Source organism: Penicillium daleae (assembly GCF_028827525.1).
Source record: "Penicillium daleae strain IBT 16125 chromosome Unknown utg000004l_segment0_segment0, whole genome shotgun sequence".
Lineage (NCBI taxonomy): Eukaryota > Fungi > Ascomycota > Eurotiomycetes > Eurotiales > Aspergillaceae > Penicillium > Penicillium daleae.
In genome coordinates, this window is record NW_026623152.1 from 85,558 (window position 1) to 103,748 (window position 18,191).

General features: G+C 48.9%; 7 protein-coding genes across 7 annotated transcripts; 5 read left to right on the top strand and 2 right to left on the bottom strand.

Moving 5' to 3' along the window:
- Positions 1-1,151: 1,151 nt before the first annotated feature.
- On the top strand, positions 1,152-1,953 carry N7458_003759 (short-chain dehydrogenase; the record flags this gene model as incomplete). Its single annotated transcript, XM_056907141.1, has 2 exons — positions 1,152-1,395; positions 1,451-1,953. 2 exons carry the CDS (start codon positions 1,152-1,154, stop codon positions 1,951-1,953), a joined length of 747 nt encoding a protein of 248 aa, XP_056767868.1.
- Positions 1,954-3,733: 1,780 nt separating this feature from the next.
- N7458_003760 (Oxidoreductaseshort chain dehydrogenase/reductase family) lies at positions 3,734-4,663 on the top strand (the record flags this gene model as incomplete). The annotated part of the gene is made up of 4 exons (XM_056907142.1): positions 3,734-3,781; positions 3,833-4,128; positions 4,216-4,516; positions 4,574-4,663. The coding sequence occupies 4 exons, from the start codon at positions 3,734-3,736 to the stop codon at positions 4,661-4,663; spliced, it is 735 nt and encodes a 244-aa protein (XP_056767869.1).
- Positions 4,664-5,462: 799 nt separating this feature from the next.
- Positions 5,463-5,930, top strand: N7458_003761 (uncharacterized protein; the record flags this gene model as incomplete). The annotated part of the gene is made up of 1 exon (XM_056907143.1): positions 5,463-5,930. One exon carries the CDS (start codon positions 5,463-5,465, stop codon positions 5,928-5,930), a length of 468 nt encoding a protein of 155 aa, XP_056767870.1.
- Positions 5,931-8,030: 2,100 nt separating this feature from the next.
- On the top strand, positions 8,031-9,515 carry N7458_003762 (uncharacterized protein; the record flags this gene model as incomplete). The annotated part of the gene is made up of 5 exons (XM_056907144.1): positions 8,031-8,091; positions 8,143-8,426; positions 8,483-8,519; positions 8,665-8,873; positions 8,931-9,515. 5 exons carry the CDS (start codon positions 8,031-8,033, stop codon positions 9,513-9,515), a joined length of 1,176 nt encoding a protein of 391 aa, XP_056767871.1.
- Positions 9,516-10,129: 614 nt separating this feature from the next.
- On the bottom strand, positions 10,130-13,505 carry N7458_003763 (Ty1/Copia family ribonuclease HI; the record flags this gene model as incomplete). The annotated part of the gene is made up of 4 exons (XM_056907145.1): positions 10,130-10,700; positions 11,421-11,741; positions 11,781-12,015; positions 12,374-13,505. Coding segments are annotated over 4 exons (2,259 nt in total), but the record flags the coding sequence as incomplete, so codon positions are not given.
- Positions 13,506-14,965: 1,460 nt separating this feature from the next.
- Positions 14,966-15,824, top strand: N7458_003764 (uncharacterized protein; the record flags this gene model as incomplete). The annotated part of the gene is made up of 3 exons (XM_056907146.1): positions 14,966-15,206; positions 15,259-15,541; positions 15,608-15,824. The coding sequence occupies 3 exons, from the start codon at positions 14,966-14,968 to the stop codon at positions 15,822-15,824; spliced, it is 741 nt and encodes a 246-aa protein (XP_056767873.1).
- Positions 15,825-16,382: 558 nt separating this feature from the next.
- On the bottom strand, positions 16,383-17,416 carry N7458_003765 (Zn(II)2Cys6 transcription factor domain-containing protein; the record flags this gene model as incomplete). The annotated part of the gene is made up of 3 exons (XM_056907147.1): positions 16,383-17,097; positions 17,160-17,257; positions 17,309-17,416. The coding sequence occupies 3 exons, from the start codon at positions 17,414-17,416 to the stop codon at positions 16,383-16,385; spliced, it is 921 nt and encodes a 306-aa protein (XP_056767874.1).
- Positions 17,417-18,191: the final 775 nt, after the last annotated feature.

An 18,191-nucleotide genomic window follows, 5' to 3' on the forward strand; every position in this document is an offset into this window, starting at 1 on the left:
TACGTCTTGTCTACATACCTGAAGATAGCCTGAGTCGGACCTGACTATAGCCTGCCTGTTTCGTCAACTCCTAATATAACTGTTCTGTCTGAACCTGCACCCTGATAAGGGGCCCTGCATCCCGCTTACCTACCTCAAGCCTATAGTTCTAGTTAGAATCAAGCATAGATTATTAACTTTTAGTTTCGCTTATCCTAGCCGACTCTGGCTCTAGTACCTTTCTACGGGCTAGAGCTAAAACGCGCACTTTTGACTCCGTCTTAAGCAATAGACTTGATAGCTCTATGACCTAGCTTATTACAAGATAAGCTAGTTTTCCCACACCCAATCTATTAGTATCCATTATATTGACAAGCTTATAATGACAAGGTATGTTCGTATTCACTACTAGAATCGGCGGAATACGTAAAAACGTCGGCATGAGTGGACTTCCCCTAGATATTTAGACCTGAGATTCATCAAATCATCGTTTGTCGTTAAATACTAATCAGGCGTGGCGTTTAACGCCAACGAAATCTAGGCGAATCAGAAAGCGACTAAGTCATCTCTGTGCCTGACATTCCCTCCCGGATGGCGCTCTGAATTGTATCAAAAGTTGATAGGTAGGGAAAAATTATGATTAGACTGAAATTTGATTAGACTGTGAAGGCTCTCACCGCTCCCCTGACTTTTGGAGGCGGGTATACTTCAATGGCGGGAGCATCAGGACATGAATTATTCAGTTCGGCACCCAAGAAAGCCGAACGCTTGGTAAGCTAGATATTGAATTCTCTTATGATTTCATTATGCAGCAACCCGCTTGGACCTTGGGGCGTTGATTGGTCTTTAGTCATCGATACAAACAGCACAAACTATGATGCAAAACAAAGCCAAACCCGCCCAGATCGACGTTGATTGGCCCTTAGTTATCAACACAAACAGCACAAACTAGGATGCAAACAAAACAAACTTGCTCGGTGACCCACCCGCAGAGCGGTGTGGGTCAGCTCAAAGGGAGGTTATGATAAAGTTCAAGCAAACGGAGCAAAACTAGCAAACACGCGGATTGATAATACAGATGGAACTGCTATTTGATCATTGAAGCCAATCTAATAAGCCTTATATGTCTTCCTCATGGTCGTTGTTTCTCATCAATTCATACAAACTCAAATATGGCTAGTACACCTCCGGTTATTCTCATTCTCGGCTCGGGACCCAATATCGGCCAGCATGTGGCTCAGGCTTTTGCCGCAAAGGGCTACAAAGTTGCCCTTGCATCTAGAAGCCTTAAGGAAGAAGCCAGCAATACAGACCAGGTCCACATTTCCGCCGACCTATCGGATCCTCATTCCGTGAAGGGCATCTTTTCGAAAGTCAAAGCATCGCTCGGTCTGCCAAGTGTTGTTGTTTACAATGGTGAGCATGTTCCTCATGGAAGCCCTTTATCGAAAACCCACTGACACCCGTGAAGCATCTGCCGGCGCTCCGAACAATCCAGCGGACCCCTTGTCTATTCCCTTGGCTGACTTTAGTCGAGACTTACACGTCAACACGACTAGTGCGTTTGTCGCTGCACAACAGGCGGCTTTAAGCTTCGACAGACTCCCTGACCATAGGTCCAAGACATTCATCTACACTGGCAATATACTCAACGAGACCACAATTGCAAGTCTTCTGGATGGTGGTGTGGGCAAATCTGCAACGGCCCACATCATCCGCTCTGCCGCTGCCGCATACCCTGATAAAGGCTTCAAGTATGCGTTTCCTTCCCTCCCTCCGGCAGTTTTGAAACTGACGAAACACAGATTCTATTATGCCGATGAGCGGAAGGCTGATGGGACTCCTGCATACTCTAAGATCAGTGGCGAGGCACATGGAAAGTTCTATGTCGAGCTCGCCGAGCACAAGTCTCAGGGTCCTTGGCAACAGACTTTTGTAAAGGACGTAGGATACAGGCACTTCCCAGCTACTTGATGCTTGCTTCCTTGAAATGGGGAATGCCTTTTGAGACTTAGTGTCTTTTTTGGAATTGGCTCTGTTTTCCATGTCTTCATCAAATGGTTTCTGTTTTGTTGGCTTGCGGAATACCATGTGCTCGGAGCAGATACCGGTCCGCTCGAAATCAGTTTCACAACTTTGTTCTCTTCGATACAATCTCGGACTCCTTTTTGCGTAATGTTATACCTGTTACGGCTACTCTAACCTGGCATTTAGTCTTGGCAGTATCCCTGTACGAAAGTAAATAACTAGATAATGCGATCACTTTGGCGTATCGTATGTCGTCATCCATGGATGAAGTAGCCTGTCTACTTCGGTCGCAATTGATCTTAATTCGTTGGGATCCCTGGACCCCTGCAGAAGATCCTGATCTATAGAAGAAGATGAAGCACTTCGGCGCTATGCCTCCAGCGAGCACGCTGGATGAGAGCACTGCTGCCAGCTCTCAGGACGATGGATTCTCAACTTCTAGTGGTGTCCGGTGTCAGTACTCGACTTTTGATGAGGAAACCAAGAATCCCCCGGTCGCAGTGGTTTTGTGGACACGTTGAATTGGTCTCCCGACGCGTCCACGCCCGCCCGACTCCACGAAATGCGCGATGACAAGGACTTGCTAAGGTTCCTGCTTCCTCTTATCTCGCTAGGATTGTTACACACCATGACGCGCTGTCATCGTGCTACCATCTAACGGGGGATGCAGCCTGTGGGCGTGTGTCCCTGGAGTGTGTCCCCGACTAGGCGCGTCAGCAACGCGCCTATCCCTTGTTGATTCCAGGCTATGAGACGAGAAGATAGCTGGGTTTCCCTGGCCCCATCGTGCTATCCAACGAATTTGCCTGCAACGCATTTGACTTCTATACTCGTGCCGATGTGCCTGCGAGAGACATGCGAGCACCATACTGCCCACCCGCCGACAACCAGCCTCGCCGATATAGCAGCGAGAGAGACGAGCTGGCACCGTACAGCCGAATGCGAAGAATATGCTGGCATCATACTGCCCGCCTGCCCGACAACTAGTCGCGCCGCTATGCCTACGACTATCGGCAACAGATCGCGCTGAGACGCCTACGAAAGACACGCTGGCACCGTACTGCCCGAATGTGAAGAATATGCTAGCACCATACTGCTACCTTGTCGACAACCAGTCGCGCCGATACGCCTGCGACTATCGATAATAGGTCGTGCCGCTATGCCTACGATTGGTTAGGGTCGGTAGCGGCTGTGCTGTGGTACGCACGCCGAGTAGGCTCCCAGGCGAGGGATTTTGCTGAGGTTTTGCCATAAAACTGGGAGTCGCGGGTTGGGTTCCCGCCACCGACATAACATATACCACAAAACGCTTCAACCTGACTAGCTCTGACTAGCGTGGCCATTAGACTCCTAGTTCACCTAGTCCCCCCAGACAGCCAGCTTGAGCTGGCAAAGAATGCTACGAATACGAGGAGGGTATGGAAAACTACAGGCCCCTCTAGCCACAGGTCTCGTAGCGCTAGGGGGATACCCTGTGACGAGCACTGCTCAAATGCCCTGCGCATATAGGCGGAATGGGGCGAGGGAAAGACATTCTAAGTTCCTGGATCCCAAGGATCCTGGACTCGAACGAACAATCCCCCGGAAGATCCTCGCATTTCTAAGCGTCGGCGATTTCACGCGACCGAAATAGACGATTTATAATCGCCCAGTTCGGCAGCTCAACTTAAAACTCGAAACTTGACTCAAGACTACTCTCTTCATCTGCAACTCTAAAACACAAAATATGGCCTCCAAGACATTCGCAATCATTGCCGGCGTCGGTCCCGGAACGGTGCGTTCATTGTTGTCTCGGGCTTCATCCCTTACCCTAACAACAGCACAGGGCTCCTCCATCGCCAGACGGTTTGCCAAAGCCTACTCTGTGGTTCTTCTGGCCCGGAACCCGGCCAGCTATGAGACCGTCGTCAAGGAAATCAACTCTGGTGGCGGCCAGGCCGTGGGCATCAGCACCGACCTCGCCGATTCGAACAGCGTCAAGTCCGCTTTTGACCAGATCACAACCCAGTACTCAGGTTCTGCTCTTGCGGCGGCAATATTTAATTCTGGCGGCGGGTTTGTGCGGAAGCAGTTCCTGGAGCTGACAGAGGAGGATTATTCGGGTGCTCTTGCTTCGCAGGCGTACATTTCCCCTCCTTCTATCTACTTCGTCCCATTTTGGTTCGTGTCGAAGATTAAAATCGAATCTTAAACTGACCGTATCTACAGAAAGGGCGGCTTCAATTTCGCCCAGGGGACTCTGCCACTCCTCCTCAAGGCAAGAGATACATCACCGCATCCGCCAACCTTGATCTTCACCGGCGCGACGGCCAGCATGAAAGGGTCTGCGGAGTGCGCAGCCTTTGCCTCCACCAAGTTCGCATTGCGCGCCCTGGCGCAGTCACTCGCCCGCGAGTTTGGACCGCAGGGCGTGCATGTGTCTCACGCCATCATCGATGGGGTTATCGAAATCCCGCGCACAAAAGGCTGGACATTTGACCATGAGGATGCTATGCTGAGTCCTGACGCTGTAAGTTGAAGCTACTTTACAATTGGTTTGGCTAGCAAGCTGATGGACGTGCTCTAGATTGCGAACTCGTACTGGCATCTGCATACGCAGCCGCGGACGACCTTTGCGTTTGAGATGGACCTGCGGCCGTATGTGGAGAAGTGGTGAAGGATTTTTCAAGGCAGGAAGTATCAAATGCTTTCTTGGTCGTGTATCTTCGATCGGTGAGCTGTCAGGTCAAAGTGCGGCTTCATCACGGTTTTGAGAATCGTAATGGTTGATCACCTCGTTGGTGAGTTGCTCAAACTGATTTAATTCCATTTTTAATATTGTACTGGGTAATTGATTCTAAAAATGCGATGTTTTAATCCCATGGTTCCTGATATGTTTGCGCAATATGCCGGTCGACTAGCAATCTCGCCTGGGCTCTAGAAGGGGTCGCAAATTTTATATCTGAGTACCACCTCCAATATGAAACGGCTAGACAAGGAGATTATCTGTCTGAGTAGACAACCCGGCAAAATGAATTAGTAATCAAGCGAGTCTTCCAATTAATCTATACCCGAGCGCCTGGATTCTGGCACAGGGGAATTGCTAAAGGCACCCCCAACTTTGCTAGGGGCAGGGAATTGCGAGCAGCCGGACGAGGCCTTCTGGTCCCAACTGCCGACCTTTCAGGCCGGAGAAGAAATGCCATCCTTATCTTCGCTTACCAACAAATTTACTACGATCAACGACCGGATCACCCCTGAAATAGACCCCTCTAGTCCGGAATTCCGGTCAAAGATTCTAAGGCTGAAATATCGCAATCCACAGCCCCAACACCGGTGCCGAGATCATCGCCAATGTTCATTACACGCGACCCACACCAATTAAATGACGACTCAGGAAACTATGAGGACTACGGCGGCAGTTCCTCTTCTGACAGCGACGAAGAGCGTGAAAACGAGATCCAGCAAAATCAACAATGAAATCGTTCGAACTCCTCCAATACAATGTGCTCAAGTCGTGGGATGTGATGGCCTCATTCCCGCAGGTCGAGGTGCAAGAGCCGTGGAGGAACGGCAGAAACAAAACAACACACCAGCCAGCCATAGTGATGTTCCAGTTACTATACTCCGAAACATCAGGGCCGGACCCACCGGGGTTCTGCTGGTTTGTACCGAAGAAGGGCCTTTTGAGCCCCCGAAACGCAGGAACTAGACCGTTATCGATGGAAGAGCATTGGATTAGCAGGGATATGGCCCGTGCTGGGCAAACGCGCATTCAAGTCGTGTCGATGAACATCGGACACGACGAACTGCTCCGACAAAAGGTCGCAGCCCCGGCTGTGGCCAGATTAATGATTGACTCAGGTCTCTTGGAACATTTTCAGACAGTGGATTCTGTCGCCACGAGGGTCGAGAAAGGGGACGAAACATGGATTATCCCATAGCGCAGTGAGACGGTGGGAGTATGATGGGGCGTGTATTCCTGGTTGATCTCGCCCCCTTGCCATCCAGATGATCACAGAAAGCGGCCGCTGCAGTCGAGGGAATGGCCCGGTGGGGATGGTTTGTGTGGGCGCGTCGCGTCGATGACAGCCTAGCGGCGTGATTCGGGGAAGCTGGTGGAAAGCAGGAGGCAGTTGAGAGACCGCTGGTGCAAAGAGGATAATTGGTGCAGTGAGGACATGTGGGCAGTTAAAGGCGGGCAGTTGGACCGTGGGGGTATGGGGGAAGGCGGTCAGCCCTCTCCATTTGTTTTTCCTTTTGTCATTACTTTATTCTACTGTGGTCATGTTCTCTGGTCCAAACCAGACACTCTGACCACTACTTTGGGCTCTGGGAGTCATTTTTTCGGCTGTCAGGCAGGCCTGACAGTACTCCCGCATAGCGGCTGTATCTAATGCAAGCTACATCGGGCAAATGAACTATTGTCAAAGCGAGCTGAATCGGTATAGACTAGTATGCATATGGACGAATGAGAACTACCGGAACCATCAGAAAAGAGTGATTGATTGATTAAAGAAGGAAACTATTCAAACGAATGGGAAAAGGGGCAGGTTGAGCTGTCCCCTGGCGGTGTAACCCAGTATTCAAGTGACAATACCGATGTCGAGGTGTTACCCGCATATTACATACAAACACATAGGAAATATGGGCTGGTCATGGACCAATCCCATGTCACTGTAATAAATCTCTCCACTTTTCCACGACAACTATTGATTGAACCCAGGCATCTGCCGGGCTCATCGGGGTATTTAACAACCAGCAGCAGGCCAATACCCCTAAATCTAGGCGCCAGGTTTGTAAAGGGGGTGTTCTTGCTGTTAGAGACTCCAATACCATGATCAAGTCAAGGGATATTGCAGAGGCAGCCAAACAAACTCGGAAGTGGGCGCGGGAGGCGCAACAGCAGCGGGATGAATGGGCTCGCCAGGACCAAATTAGGGAGCAGGAAAATCGGAGACGAGAGAGGGAGCTTAGTTGGGTGAATGGAGATGACGGCCAGCCACTTTATTGTATAGACAGACAGGGGATGGCGCTGTAAATAGCATCAAATGTTGGTTGGTAGGGGAAAACTTATCATTAGTCTGAAATTTGATTAGACTGTGGAAGGCCCTCACCAGCGAGAGCGGTGAGGGCCTGACATTTATTTGGAGGGTTGCAGTTTCCGGACCTGGGCTCTGTGGCCCTCTCACCTCCCGCATCACTCATGGTAAAATCGGACAACGCCTTTTCAAGCACATCAAAAAGATGCTTAAGATCCTCCACGGTAGCACGAGGCGTGTCCGACCCCATTATTGAGCTATTCGGTGGCGTCCACTCTTTGGGACCAGGAATGGAGGGCTCGCTGGAGGCCTCGGCCTTGTATAACTTGTGATTTATAATCCTGTAGTGTGTTCATTTAAGGTTCTGGACTAAACTCTGGCTATGTCTAAAGCGAGGGTCCACTTTAAATTGCCAAGACACAGAAAAGTTGCCGGTTTTCTCAAAGCGAAGAGATAAGTGAGCATTAATAATCAGGAATGCTCTCCACGGTGCAGCGCATTTAAGAGAGAAAACATGGCAACTTTTTTGTTGATGCTTAATAATTTCTGTCAGCCTACGCAGTCAAGGAATCGGTCCACAATGCATGCGAATGAGTGCTGGGCTTGCAGAGGTACTTTCCCCTGTCCCCTGTCGTTTGAGTGAGTGCCCTACCTACTCAAGCGCTACAGACTCCAGAGCCGTTTGCAACCGCGCACGCCCACGTTGTTCCAGGTGCGCCAAGGCCAATATACCATGTCAGTATGGGTTGCGGCTGTCGTGGCCAAACGCTACCAACACGAAGCGGAGCTTGACCCATTCCATTCAGGATGGATTTGGGACGGCAAAAAGTGTCTCCCAGACGAGCTTTGTAAATGCGACATCGTGGGATATCCAGCTCCACCATTACCTACGGATGAATCAAGGTTGACTCTCTCACGGAATTTGCCTATCACCCAACTAATGCTCCAGAAATAGGACTTGGTAGCCATGAGGGATTTGCCTTTCAAAGACTCGATCCGCCGATGGCGCTATCATGGCTCCCAATCAACCTAGGTTATAAGGAAAGAGAACTTCTTGACCACTGTAAGTATAATACTAGTATTTTGTAGAATTTGACCAAGCTAATACTTGCAGTTATATATACTGCGTCCTCCACGCTGGCTATTTTCGAACCTGACGAGAACAAATTCATGAGTCTTTTGGTGCGTCTAGCTCTTTTAGATAGTTCACCGTCTTCTATGGCTGTGCTACAATCGGCTTTGGCGCTCTCGATGTTCCACCGGCATGGTCTGCAAGCAGATGTTTTTCGGTTCAAAGCGCGGGCTCTCCATGCACTGGTCACATCTTGCACTCCCTGTGTTGAAAGTCTCACGGTAGTTCAACATATTGCGGCTAATATGATACTGTGCCACCTTGAGGTATGTTCGAGCTTGGGTCTATGTCTTTTTTGAACAAACACTTACCAACGCTGAAGATGCTCGGAATGCCAAATGCAGTATCCCTGTGGTTCTGTAAGTGATGTGTGGTCTATTTATTTCTACTTGCTTAGCCTAGAACTATTTATCCGGTCTACTGTGTTAGTTCTTGTGCTGCCTTGTTATGAAATAGGCGGCCTGATTCTTCAAAGACATTGCTAAACTGGATTTTGCATTCTAGGTCATTTGAGCGAAGCTAAACGTTTAATCGACAACGCAGGCATTGACAGCCAATATTTGCAACGCGAATTTTCCGGACTTCTAGGCTGGGTAGAGTATCATGTGGTCATGAGCCGGTTCAGCATCCGACACTGGTATATAAATGAAGAGCCTATTAAAGGAATCAAAAATTCTGTACCTGTGGACCAGGGTACTTGCCAGTCACGAAAGGTTAGGCCAAAGAATTAAAATTCATGTCTGAACCGTCATTTATCTAACATGAGATAGGTTAAAGATGTGTCGTACTGCTCACATGAAATTCTTCGATATTTGTATTTCATGTTCGAGATGATTCGACAACCGACAGACTTACTATACCACAACGACGAATACGAAAGTTCCTTGCGTTGCCTCGAAAGCAGGATAACTAATATTGTCCCGTTGGCACCAGAAGGTATATCGGATACCATGTCTGGCCTGAGCACAGCCTGGGTGGCTACAATAGAGCTTTTCAAACTAGCTTCTCTAATTTACCTTACGAGAGCTTCGCGGAACTTTTCAGGAACCTCCCCTCAAATTGACGCAATGGTTGAGAGGGCGTATTTACGTCTCGACGACCTGGAGGCCTTCAATCCGGCCTTTCCACTGCTGATTATTGGATGCGAGGCTCGGACAGATGAGCGGAGAATGAGAATTCTCGAGCATATTGAAAGAGCAATAAAGACCTCGAGTTTGAGGAGCTTGCAGGGACTACCAAACATTCTCCAGCAGATATGGGTCCAGGACGACCTTGCTGTTAACTATGAGCTAGACTACTTGAATAGGTTGGACGCTGTAATAACTTCTTACCGGATTATGCCAAGTTTTGTCTAATATAGGAAGTCCTCGGATTTGGAATATGATGGATAATAGGAGATCCGTTCCGTGAGAATGTTGCTTCGTGGATTCTGCTATGCTTCATACTGGATCTTTATAAAGACTCTTATTTGCTGGTGATATCATCCGAGTGAATTCACAGATCTATCTTCACATTTTGTTATTGCGTACTCATATAATTTTAATCCAAATTTCGCTTTATTAAAAATTATTTTTCCAATCTTGAATTCAAATTTCGTCCTTAGAATTTTAAATGATGTTGTTGGAAGATGAAATAGGCGTATCCACTAGTAATCCTACCAGGTAGTCAGATTTGACAATGATGAAAACGATGGTATTCTGACTAGCTATCATGTCTGTATTTATAGGGGTAGAGAAGCGGGAAAACTCTGCTCATTGTGATCTATCCAACTATCCAGCTCGGGGCACAGTTGCCATAGTTAGTTAGTTAATTTATGAGTATGTGTTAGCAGTTTTATCCATACTAATTAGAGAAGGCGTGAAAATTTATGCAATTCAGGGTAGTCAGGGTCGTAGTCAGCGTGACCCTGACGAAATCTTATGACCCTGAGGGTCGGGTCGGGTCGCGAGTCAGTAGGAAGGACCCAATATCACTGAAATAGCTTGGTTTCGGCAAGGAACGTCCGAAGCCACAGTAGATAGAGAATGGCATTGTATTGACCAATGTATTCAGCGTGAGTAGTAGATGTGGCGATTTCCCTCTGTCTTTTGGAGGACCAGGATATTGGTGCTCCTGCTAGTTGAAATATATATCCAGACGTGGAGTAGGCACCATCCGTAACCACAGACCCACCGAAATCGGCGTCAGTGTAACCGATCAGTTGTCCCGTCCGGTAGGTGATCTGGTATGTTTGAGTGGCTTTGAGATATCTCAAAAAGCGTTGTAGCTCTGCTTGATGGTGCAATTGTGGACGGGATGTGAAACGACTCAACGTCCCAAGCACAAAAGCAATATCTGGTCGGGTTCCGACCATTAGATACATTAGTGCACCAACCGCAGAGCAGTAACACCCTTTTGCATTATCGTCAAGATATCCTTCGTCTGGTCGTGGATTCAGCAGTGCTTTAAGACTCATAGGCGTGCTCTTCGGCTGACAGCCCTCCATGCAAAAGTCAGAGAGAATTTTCTGGATGTACTGATGTGGATGGATAGAGATAGATCTATCATTGTGAAAGTTGAATTGGATTCCAAGAAAGGAAAGCGGGGTTCCCAAGTCGTTCAGTTTGAACTCCGATCCAAGAGCTTTCCGGACATTATCGATCTCTTTGGTCGTCGCGCCCGCGACAAGGAAGTCATCCACGTAGACGCAGGCTACACAGTTGTCCTTGTAGAACACACAGTTGTCAGATTGTGCCATGGTAAAGCCATTTGATTGCAGCACCCGTTGAAAGCAGCGGTACCAAATTCGAGGGGCTTGCTTTAGGCCATAGAGAGAGCGTTGTAGTCGACACACATATCCCTCTTTCTTGAAACCTTCTGGGAGTTCCATATAAATTTCTGTGTCAATGTCTCCATGTAGGAAAGCGGTGACTGCATCAAATTGGTGGAGTTTCCACACTTTCAGTATAGTACTAGCAACAATACAGCGGACCGAATCCATGCGAGAGACGGCAGCAAATGTATCATGGTAGTCAATGCCATGCTTCTGACGATAACCTTTGATCACTAGCCGTGCTTTTCGGATTTGATTGGCCTTCGTCTTAAAGACCCATTTGCAGCCAATAATCTGTTGTCCGATGGGAACATCTTGTCGGCGAAATACTTGCCATGTCCCATTGTTGAGTAGAGACTGATGTTCTCTCTGGATAGCCGCCCACCATTCGAGTTGATTTGGGCCAGATATAGCCTTATCAAATGTCAGTGGGTCAGAGCTTGTAGACGAAGCCAGTAGTGGAGACACAGCATAGGCTTTGCTAAGAGATTCTAAGAGTCTTTGTGAAGGCTTGCGTTTTCGTCCGTAGAGCGAGTACCCTAGATCATGTGTCTCTCGTGCATCCCTGACGGTTGGATTGATAGGCTGCGGAGGTGGTTCAGATCGAATAGGCTCATTATGCTGATTAGACAAATCTGATAGCTCAGAATATTGCTCCCGTTGGTCGCCAGAAGGTAATAGCGGCGGTGTTAATGGCTCTGAAGCCCGTACAGACCCTGTTAGCTTAGGAAGGACTGGCTGAGAGAGGCCATTAGCCAAAGTGTCATGGCTGGTCTCTTCCTTAACGAACGGAGTTATAGGGGCTCACTCGTCGAACTCGACATCATGAGAGAATACTACCCTGCCTGAGTAAATTTCATAGAGCTTGTATTGGTTAGGTTCGCAGTAACCTAATAGCCGACATTCAGAGGATCGTAGTCTGATTTTGTCTCTTTGTTCTTTTGGGATCAAAACCCATGCACGGGAACCGATCCGCCGGAGATGAGTCAGCTTAGGAGGCTGGCCATAGAGGGCTTCGTATGGTGTTTTCTTAAAGATAGACGCTGGAGCCCGAAGCTTGAGGTAGAGTTACCTTGAACCCCAGGGGGTTGGGTTTGACACATCGCCTCCCTATTGCAAGGTAATCTCTGCCATTATCACAGAGGAACCGTTTGATTCGAAGATCAAATTGATGATTGACCCAAGCTTCGAAGATTTGAAATTTCGGAAGCGCTTCGGATTTTCGTTTCATACAATATGCCTATGAACCTCGAGAGAAGCCGTCAGTAAAGGTGACCACGTACCTAGAGCCATCTTTGCCGACTGGCATTTCTAGAATATCAGAGTGTATGACTTCAAAGGTTCTTGTGGAATGAAGATGTGGGCTTCTTTGACGGGAGTCCCTCTTCTGATGCTGCTTACCCGACATACAAGCCGGACACTGCGGCGTTGCCTGCAGTTCTGCATTTGTCTGTTGCCGGTACGGAGTGCCAGTTTGAGAAAGGACCGTCCTTAGGTCTCCTCGGTTTAGATGCCCTAATCTAGCATGCCAGAGTGCTTCTTCAGGGATCTGGTCAACTCCTATGCTTGCATCTTCCTCGAGTATCCGAGCTTCACCATTGAGTTCAGAGGTAGTCACTGCGCACGGTACACTACTTGACTCTAATGGTTCATCGATATCCATTTCATGGTTATAGTTGGACGATGACCTAGCCAGTTGGACCTGAGGTCTAGATCTTTTACTCACACGGCATCGCAAGATCAATAGATCTTCTTCTCTATGGAAGGCAGTCCCAATAGTTCGTCCTCGGCGTTGCAGAAAGACGTTCTGTGGGTGCGCTACCATAGAATAGCGATCCCTCAAGAGCTTTGGTACGCTGATCAGGTTCATTCCGATCCGTGGAGCGTAGTAGACATTCTTAAGGATCAGGGCTCGGCTGAATTTCCCCTTGAGGGTAAGCTTAACGGTGCCAATGCCTTCGGCTTCAACTGGATCTCCCGCTGTGTCTAGCATCTCATAGTGGGTTCGGAAACTGCTAAAGCACTCCCGGTCCCAACAAATATGGCTAGTGGCAGCAGAGTCGAGTATCCACCGTGGATTCGGCGCGTGGGTATAGAGACTCGTCACTCTCGCCCTCACAATGTTGATCCTCAGTCTCTTATTAGAAGCAGGTGGGCCCTGCCGTTTTTCTCCCTGGCCTTGATATGATTCATTTCGTGGCGACCCGGAAACACTCCTTTCTGTTTTGAATCCGCCGTCCTTCTGAGGGCGCAAATGCGGGTTTTTTTTCCAACATTTCGAGACTTCATGGCCTCGTTTCTTGCAGTAATTCCATTTCTTGACGGACGTCTTCACCGTATTGACTGACGGCGCTCCGCGCGGAGGAATTGGAGAATTCTTTGCTGAGACTGTCCGTTCGGTATTTGCAAGCCGATTCCCGATCGTGGCGGGATTGACCGGATCCTTGTCACTTTGGATGGCGTCAACTATCAACGCATATTCCGGTCCAATCTGAGTTAAGAGGATTGCAACATGTGCTTGATCCCCAATTGAGCTCAATGGCAGCGACCATTCGGTCAGGGCAATGCGGGATATATGTCGACATTGTGATTATGTCTTAAGTGCGGGGCAAGATAGCTTCAACGAGATATGGTATATAGGTAATGATTCTCAGAGTGATTAGAGACGGCACCCGAGAGTATTGCACCCGGGCTCATAACCTGTTGTATTTCAGAGGAAGGTTACTTATATTCCTGTGGACAGGAAACTTGAGGGTTTATATACAGCATTCAACCTCCAGATTGATTTCCAATCAATCCTGGTAATTCCGTACTGTGAGAAATTGGTTCCGATACAATACGATATATCACAACAAATAGAAATGAAAAGATCTGGGGGGTTCTTGTTCGGTGTGGTGGACAGCTAGTTGAACAAAGCCGTAGGGCTGAGGGAGGTATAGAGAGGACCAGGTATGCAAGCGAGAAGGACAAGCGTATAAGAGAGCGGGATCTCTTCGGCACGGCGGGGCTGGCTTGAGATGCCTTATTTTTTTTTACTTCCCTTTACTTCCACGCGGTGATGATTTCCAATGCCCTCGGATCAGGCGGGGATAAGGATGCCGAGCGGGCGCGGCGGTAGTGGCAGTAGTGTAAATTCACTGATTGTTGTTCCTGGGCTCTAGACCTTTTGTCGTCATGCACCGCCTGGGTTTCTCTTCCCTTGCATGAGAGTAGTCGTTGTCAACTTTGGTTCAAATTATACCTGATGCGATAGAGCCAGGCAGACGAGTTCCTAACTTATACGAGCTGTACCCCGACATATACCGGTTGTCCTCTGGTGATTCATCCGTTTTGGTAGACCCCGGGTTTCCGTTTCGATGTGGATCTGCAGTCATCTGCGATATTATTGATTTCCGGGCTGCCTGACTTGCTATCATTTCGGGTGTCTCGGTACAATTACTGTAATTGAATTCGGAGGAGGCCTCAGTATCCCATTTCTATACCCCCCCCCCCCCCCCCCCCTCTTGCTGCATAATCCGTTGTTCAACACCCATACAGGATGGGCAAACTAAATCTGAAATACATGCTATTCAGCCTGATTTCACTTATTTGCGTATCGCTTCAGTTGCGAGCGGAATGGTATTCAAACAGTCTCAAATTTAGAATAGCAAACGCCGCTAAGTTGAAAAGGACCGCAGCAATGATTAATAATATAGCGGGGTTGTTTAAACGTATAGTCCGGACTGCGGAGGGGGAAATTGAGTTTCCACTACGATTGCAAAGAAAAGACCAATGCGGACTGATTTGAAATGAATGCGGAAATGGGAATACTGTGTCCGAATTATTCTTACATAGTTACACAGGCTTGTAGGGCTTTCAACATTTCACATTGCCCTTTTAAACTATATGGTGCTTCCCTAGCTTGCCTGCATATCACATCAATTCTGCGCGCTTTCTCATTCTTAATTTTAGCAGTGTTGTCCTATCCATATCTCTGCCTCTCGTTTTAGAACAATGCCTTTCACAGGAGTGGTACTCATCATTGGAGCCGGGCCTCGCATTGGAAGGTCCGTCGCATCCAGGTTCGCAAGTAATGGCTACAAGGTCGCCCTAGTTGCTCGCAATTTGTCAAACGGATTTTCAGCAGAAGGTTATCTTAACATCCAGGCCGACCTGTCTAATCCCAATTCTGTTCCATCAATATTCCAAACCGTAGGGAAAGCGTTTGGCGTTCCCAATATCGTCGTTTTCAACGGTTCGTGCATTTTTATACCTCTCTTGGCTATGTGACTAGCTGACGTGCGAAGGGGCTAACCGTCTCATAACTCCCCACGACGACCCTCTCTCCGCACCCTTGGGAGCGATCAATGCTGCTCGCACAGTCGGTTTTGATAGTGCCTATATCGCCGCTCAGCAGGCTTTGCAAGGTTTCAGAATGCTTCCCACTTCAACACCCACCGCGTTCATATATACTGGTAACACATTGAACCAGATCGCCATCCCAGGCGTGATGCCCTTTGCACTTGGGAAAGTGGCTGCAGCGATGCTTGTAGAATATGCAGCCAACGCATATGGTAAAGATGGTTACAGGTTCGATCTCTTTTTTGCACTTCCCAGCCAAGAGGTGTATTTATTGTATCTGACTCGTGCGCCCAGGTTTTACTTCGTCGATGAGCGCAAACCCGATGGACGACCAGCTGGTTTGCAGATTGATGGTGATGCACATGCAGACATGTTTTGGACGTTGGCTCATGAGCCTAAACAGTCTAAGTGGTTGGTTACCTTTACAAAGGATGGGGGGCGACAGGCATTCGCTGGAGTCGACTTCAACGGCAATACTAGGCACTCGTATGATGATCAGTTTGGTAGATGATATTGATTCGGAGGATCTCAACTTGTGATAATCCGCCAGCTGCAATCTGCAAATTACTGTCGATTCTCGGCAATGCTCCGTATGAGATTTTTGATCGCGCATCTCCTAGTTACGTACTCACCTGCCTTCATCTTACAATAAATATCCTCTCATTGGTTTTCTGCCAACCTGTTTCAAGTTTTGCGAGGGTTTGGGATCGAAATTGATTTCATCGAAATAGTGTAACGGTGACATGACAAAGGCCAACCAACGCCATCAAGAAAGAGAAGGGAATCTCCTTTTCTGCGTAGATTTGAAGAAAAGAGTCAAGAATCAAACCAAACCCCCCCCCCCCCCCCCCCCCCACCAGACACCGCAGAACCAAACCACCAAAAAGACCGCCCCGCCCAGTAGTAGTCTCTGTACAGTGATTGATATTAGGACACCCAATTGCACCAGGCAGTAGGGGATAATAGCCCCAGAAACAGAAAGAAGCCGAACCCAGAACAAGAACCCAAATAAGAAACATGTATAGTATACATGCATCACGTCATATGGCGTTAAAAAGGCAAAAAGAAATCAGATGGAGGTGATCTCCGTCGGATTCGGATTGAGGAATTGGTTGAAGTCTTCGCAGTCGTTCTTGGGGTCGACAAAGAACCCCGACGACATGCAGTTCATGGACATCTGGCGGTTGAACATGGGTGAGGCCATTTGGTTGTCATCGAATGACAAGTTGGCATAGTCAGCCGAGTTCATGAGGTCCATCTCATCAAAAGGATTAAAGCGGGGGTTATTGGACCACTGCTGTTGCTGTTGAGGACCACCCTCTAGAGCGAGCGGGTTGACCACGCCATGCATGGGCAGCTGCTGCGCATAGCTGCCGGCCATCTGAGGCTCGCCCTTGATTTGGGGCGCACGCGCCTTCGGGCTATAGGCCGGCGGAGTGGGAGGCATCTGGCGCTGGCTGAAGGCGTCGGAAGACAAGCGAGACCGAGCCGTGGGGGACTGCAGACTGTCGGTGCTGCCGTCGAATGACTCCTGGCGTTGCATATGCCCAGCGTTGGAGCGCCACAGGTCCTGCTGCATGGTCTCGGGATTTTCTTCGAAGTGCTCGCCTTTACTGTGATCGAGGACGCCCAAGTGGATGAGCAGTTCGTGTGTGAGCGGGTTGCCATTGGGCTCGGGGTTCAATCGGTTGCCGGCCCAGCCTTCGCCATCGGTGAATCGTCGATAGAGCTCCTGGAGGCCGTGGACCAGCCAGGTTTGTTGCTGTTCAAGCATCTCAACATATCTAGGGCGGAAGAACTGTCAGGTATACATTTCAGAAACCCTATAGTCAGGTCGCAAGCTTACCCCTTAGGGTACACTTTATCATGGGCCTTCTTGCGTTCCCCGAAGACACAGATGGCATTGTCAGCTCGACAGCGAGAGCATGGGCTAGCTCCATCACACTGAAAAGTGGTTAGTGCAAGCCTAGCCACACTATGGCCGTCAGAACATACCTTGGATTTCTTCAGTCGACAGCGATCGCAGGCCTTGCACACCCGCTTACGAACATTACCGTCCGAATGTAAATGGTCGGACGTGGGTGTCGATTGGCGCGCAGCCATTATGGGCAAATATTGTTCGGGAGGGGCAGATGTGAACCGGAAGGAAGTAGACAATTGGGGCTGGGAAGGCAAAAAGGACGAGGGGCCCGGATTTTGGAGTATTGGGCGTCAGTAGTAGCACTTCCCGTTCTGGATGGAGTGGGCGACGTCAATCCGGGTCGATGATCTAATGAAGATGTCGGAGAGGAGTCTCTAGGCACGATGTAATCCCAGGATTGAGTTAGGTCCTCAAACGTTTACAAAGTAGCCAGGAAATATACTATCAAGAAAGGAGAGAGGGGGGGGGAATTCGAGTATTAGTTATACGAACAGAGCTAGTTATAACTAACTAGATCTCAGATACCGGTTACTATTGCGACGAACTCGTCACTGGTAGCTAGGACCTTCCACACGCGTTCGGGATCGAATCCACACCAGGCGCTTTATCCGGCGGTGCTCGCTTGATTGCATCAACAACCTCCTGTCTGCAGATCGCCGGGAAGTCGATCTGGTCAGGGTAGTGGGTAGTATCAATATCTGAGAGATCAGCAGCCGGTGGCGGTGGAAGGAATACTTGCCGAAGTAGTTTAACCTTCTCCTGGTCGGTCTCCGCTAGTTCGCCGTTTGACAGGATCTGAAGCCTCTGGCACGTTGATCTCGAGTATAGTGCGAATTGGAAGGTGGTCTGAGTCGGCGTGGACGCTGAGGTCGACCTCGCATGCTATCATCTGCTCGCGCAGCGAGTATAACGCGAGAACGAGGTCGATCGTGGACTGCGAGCCAGCCTGGTTGCGTG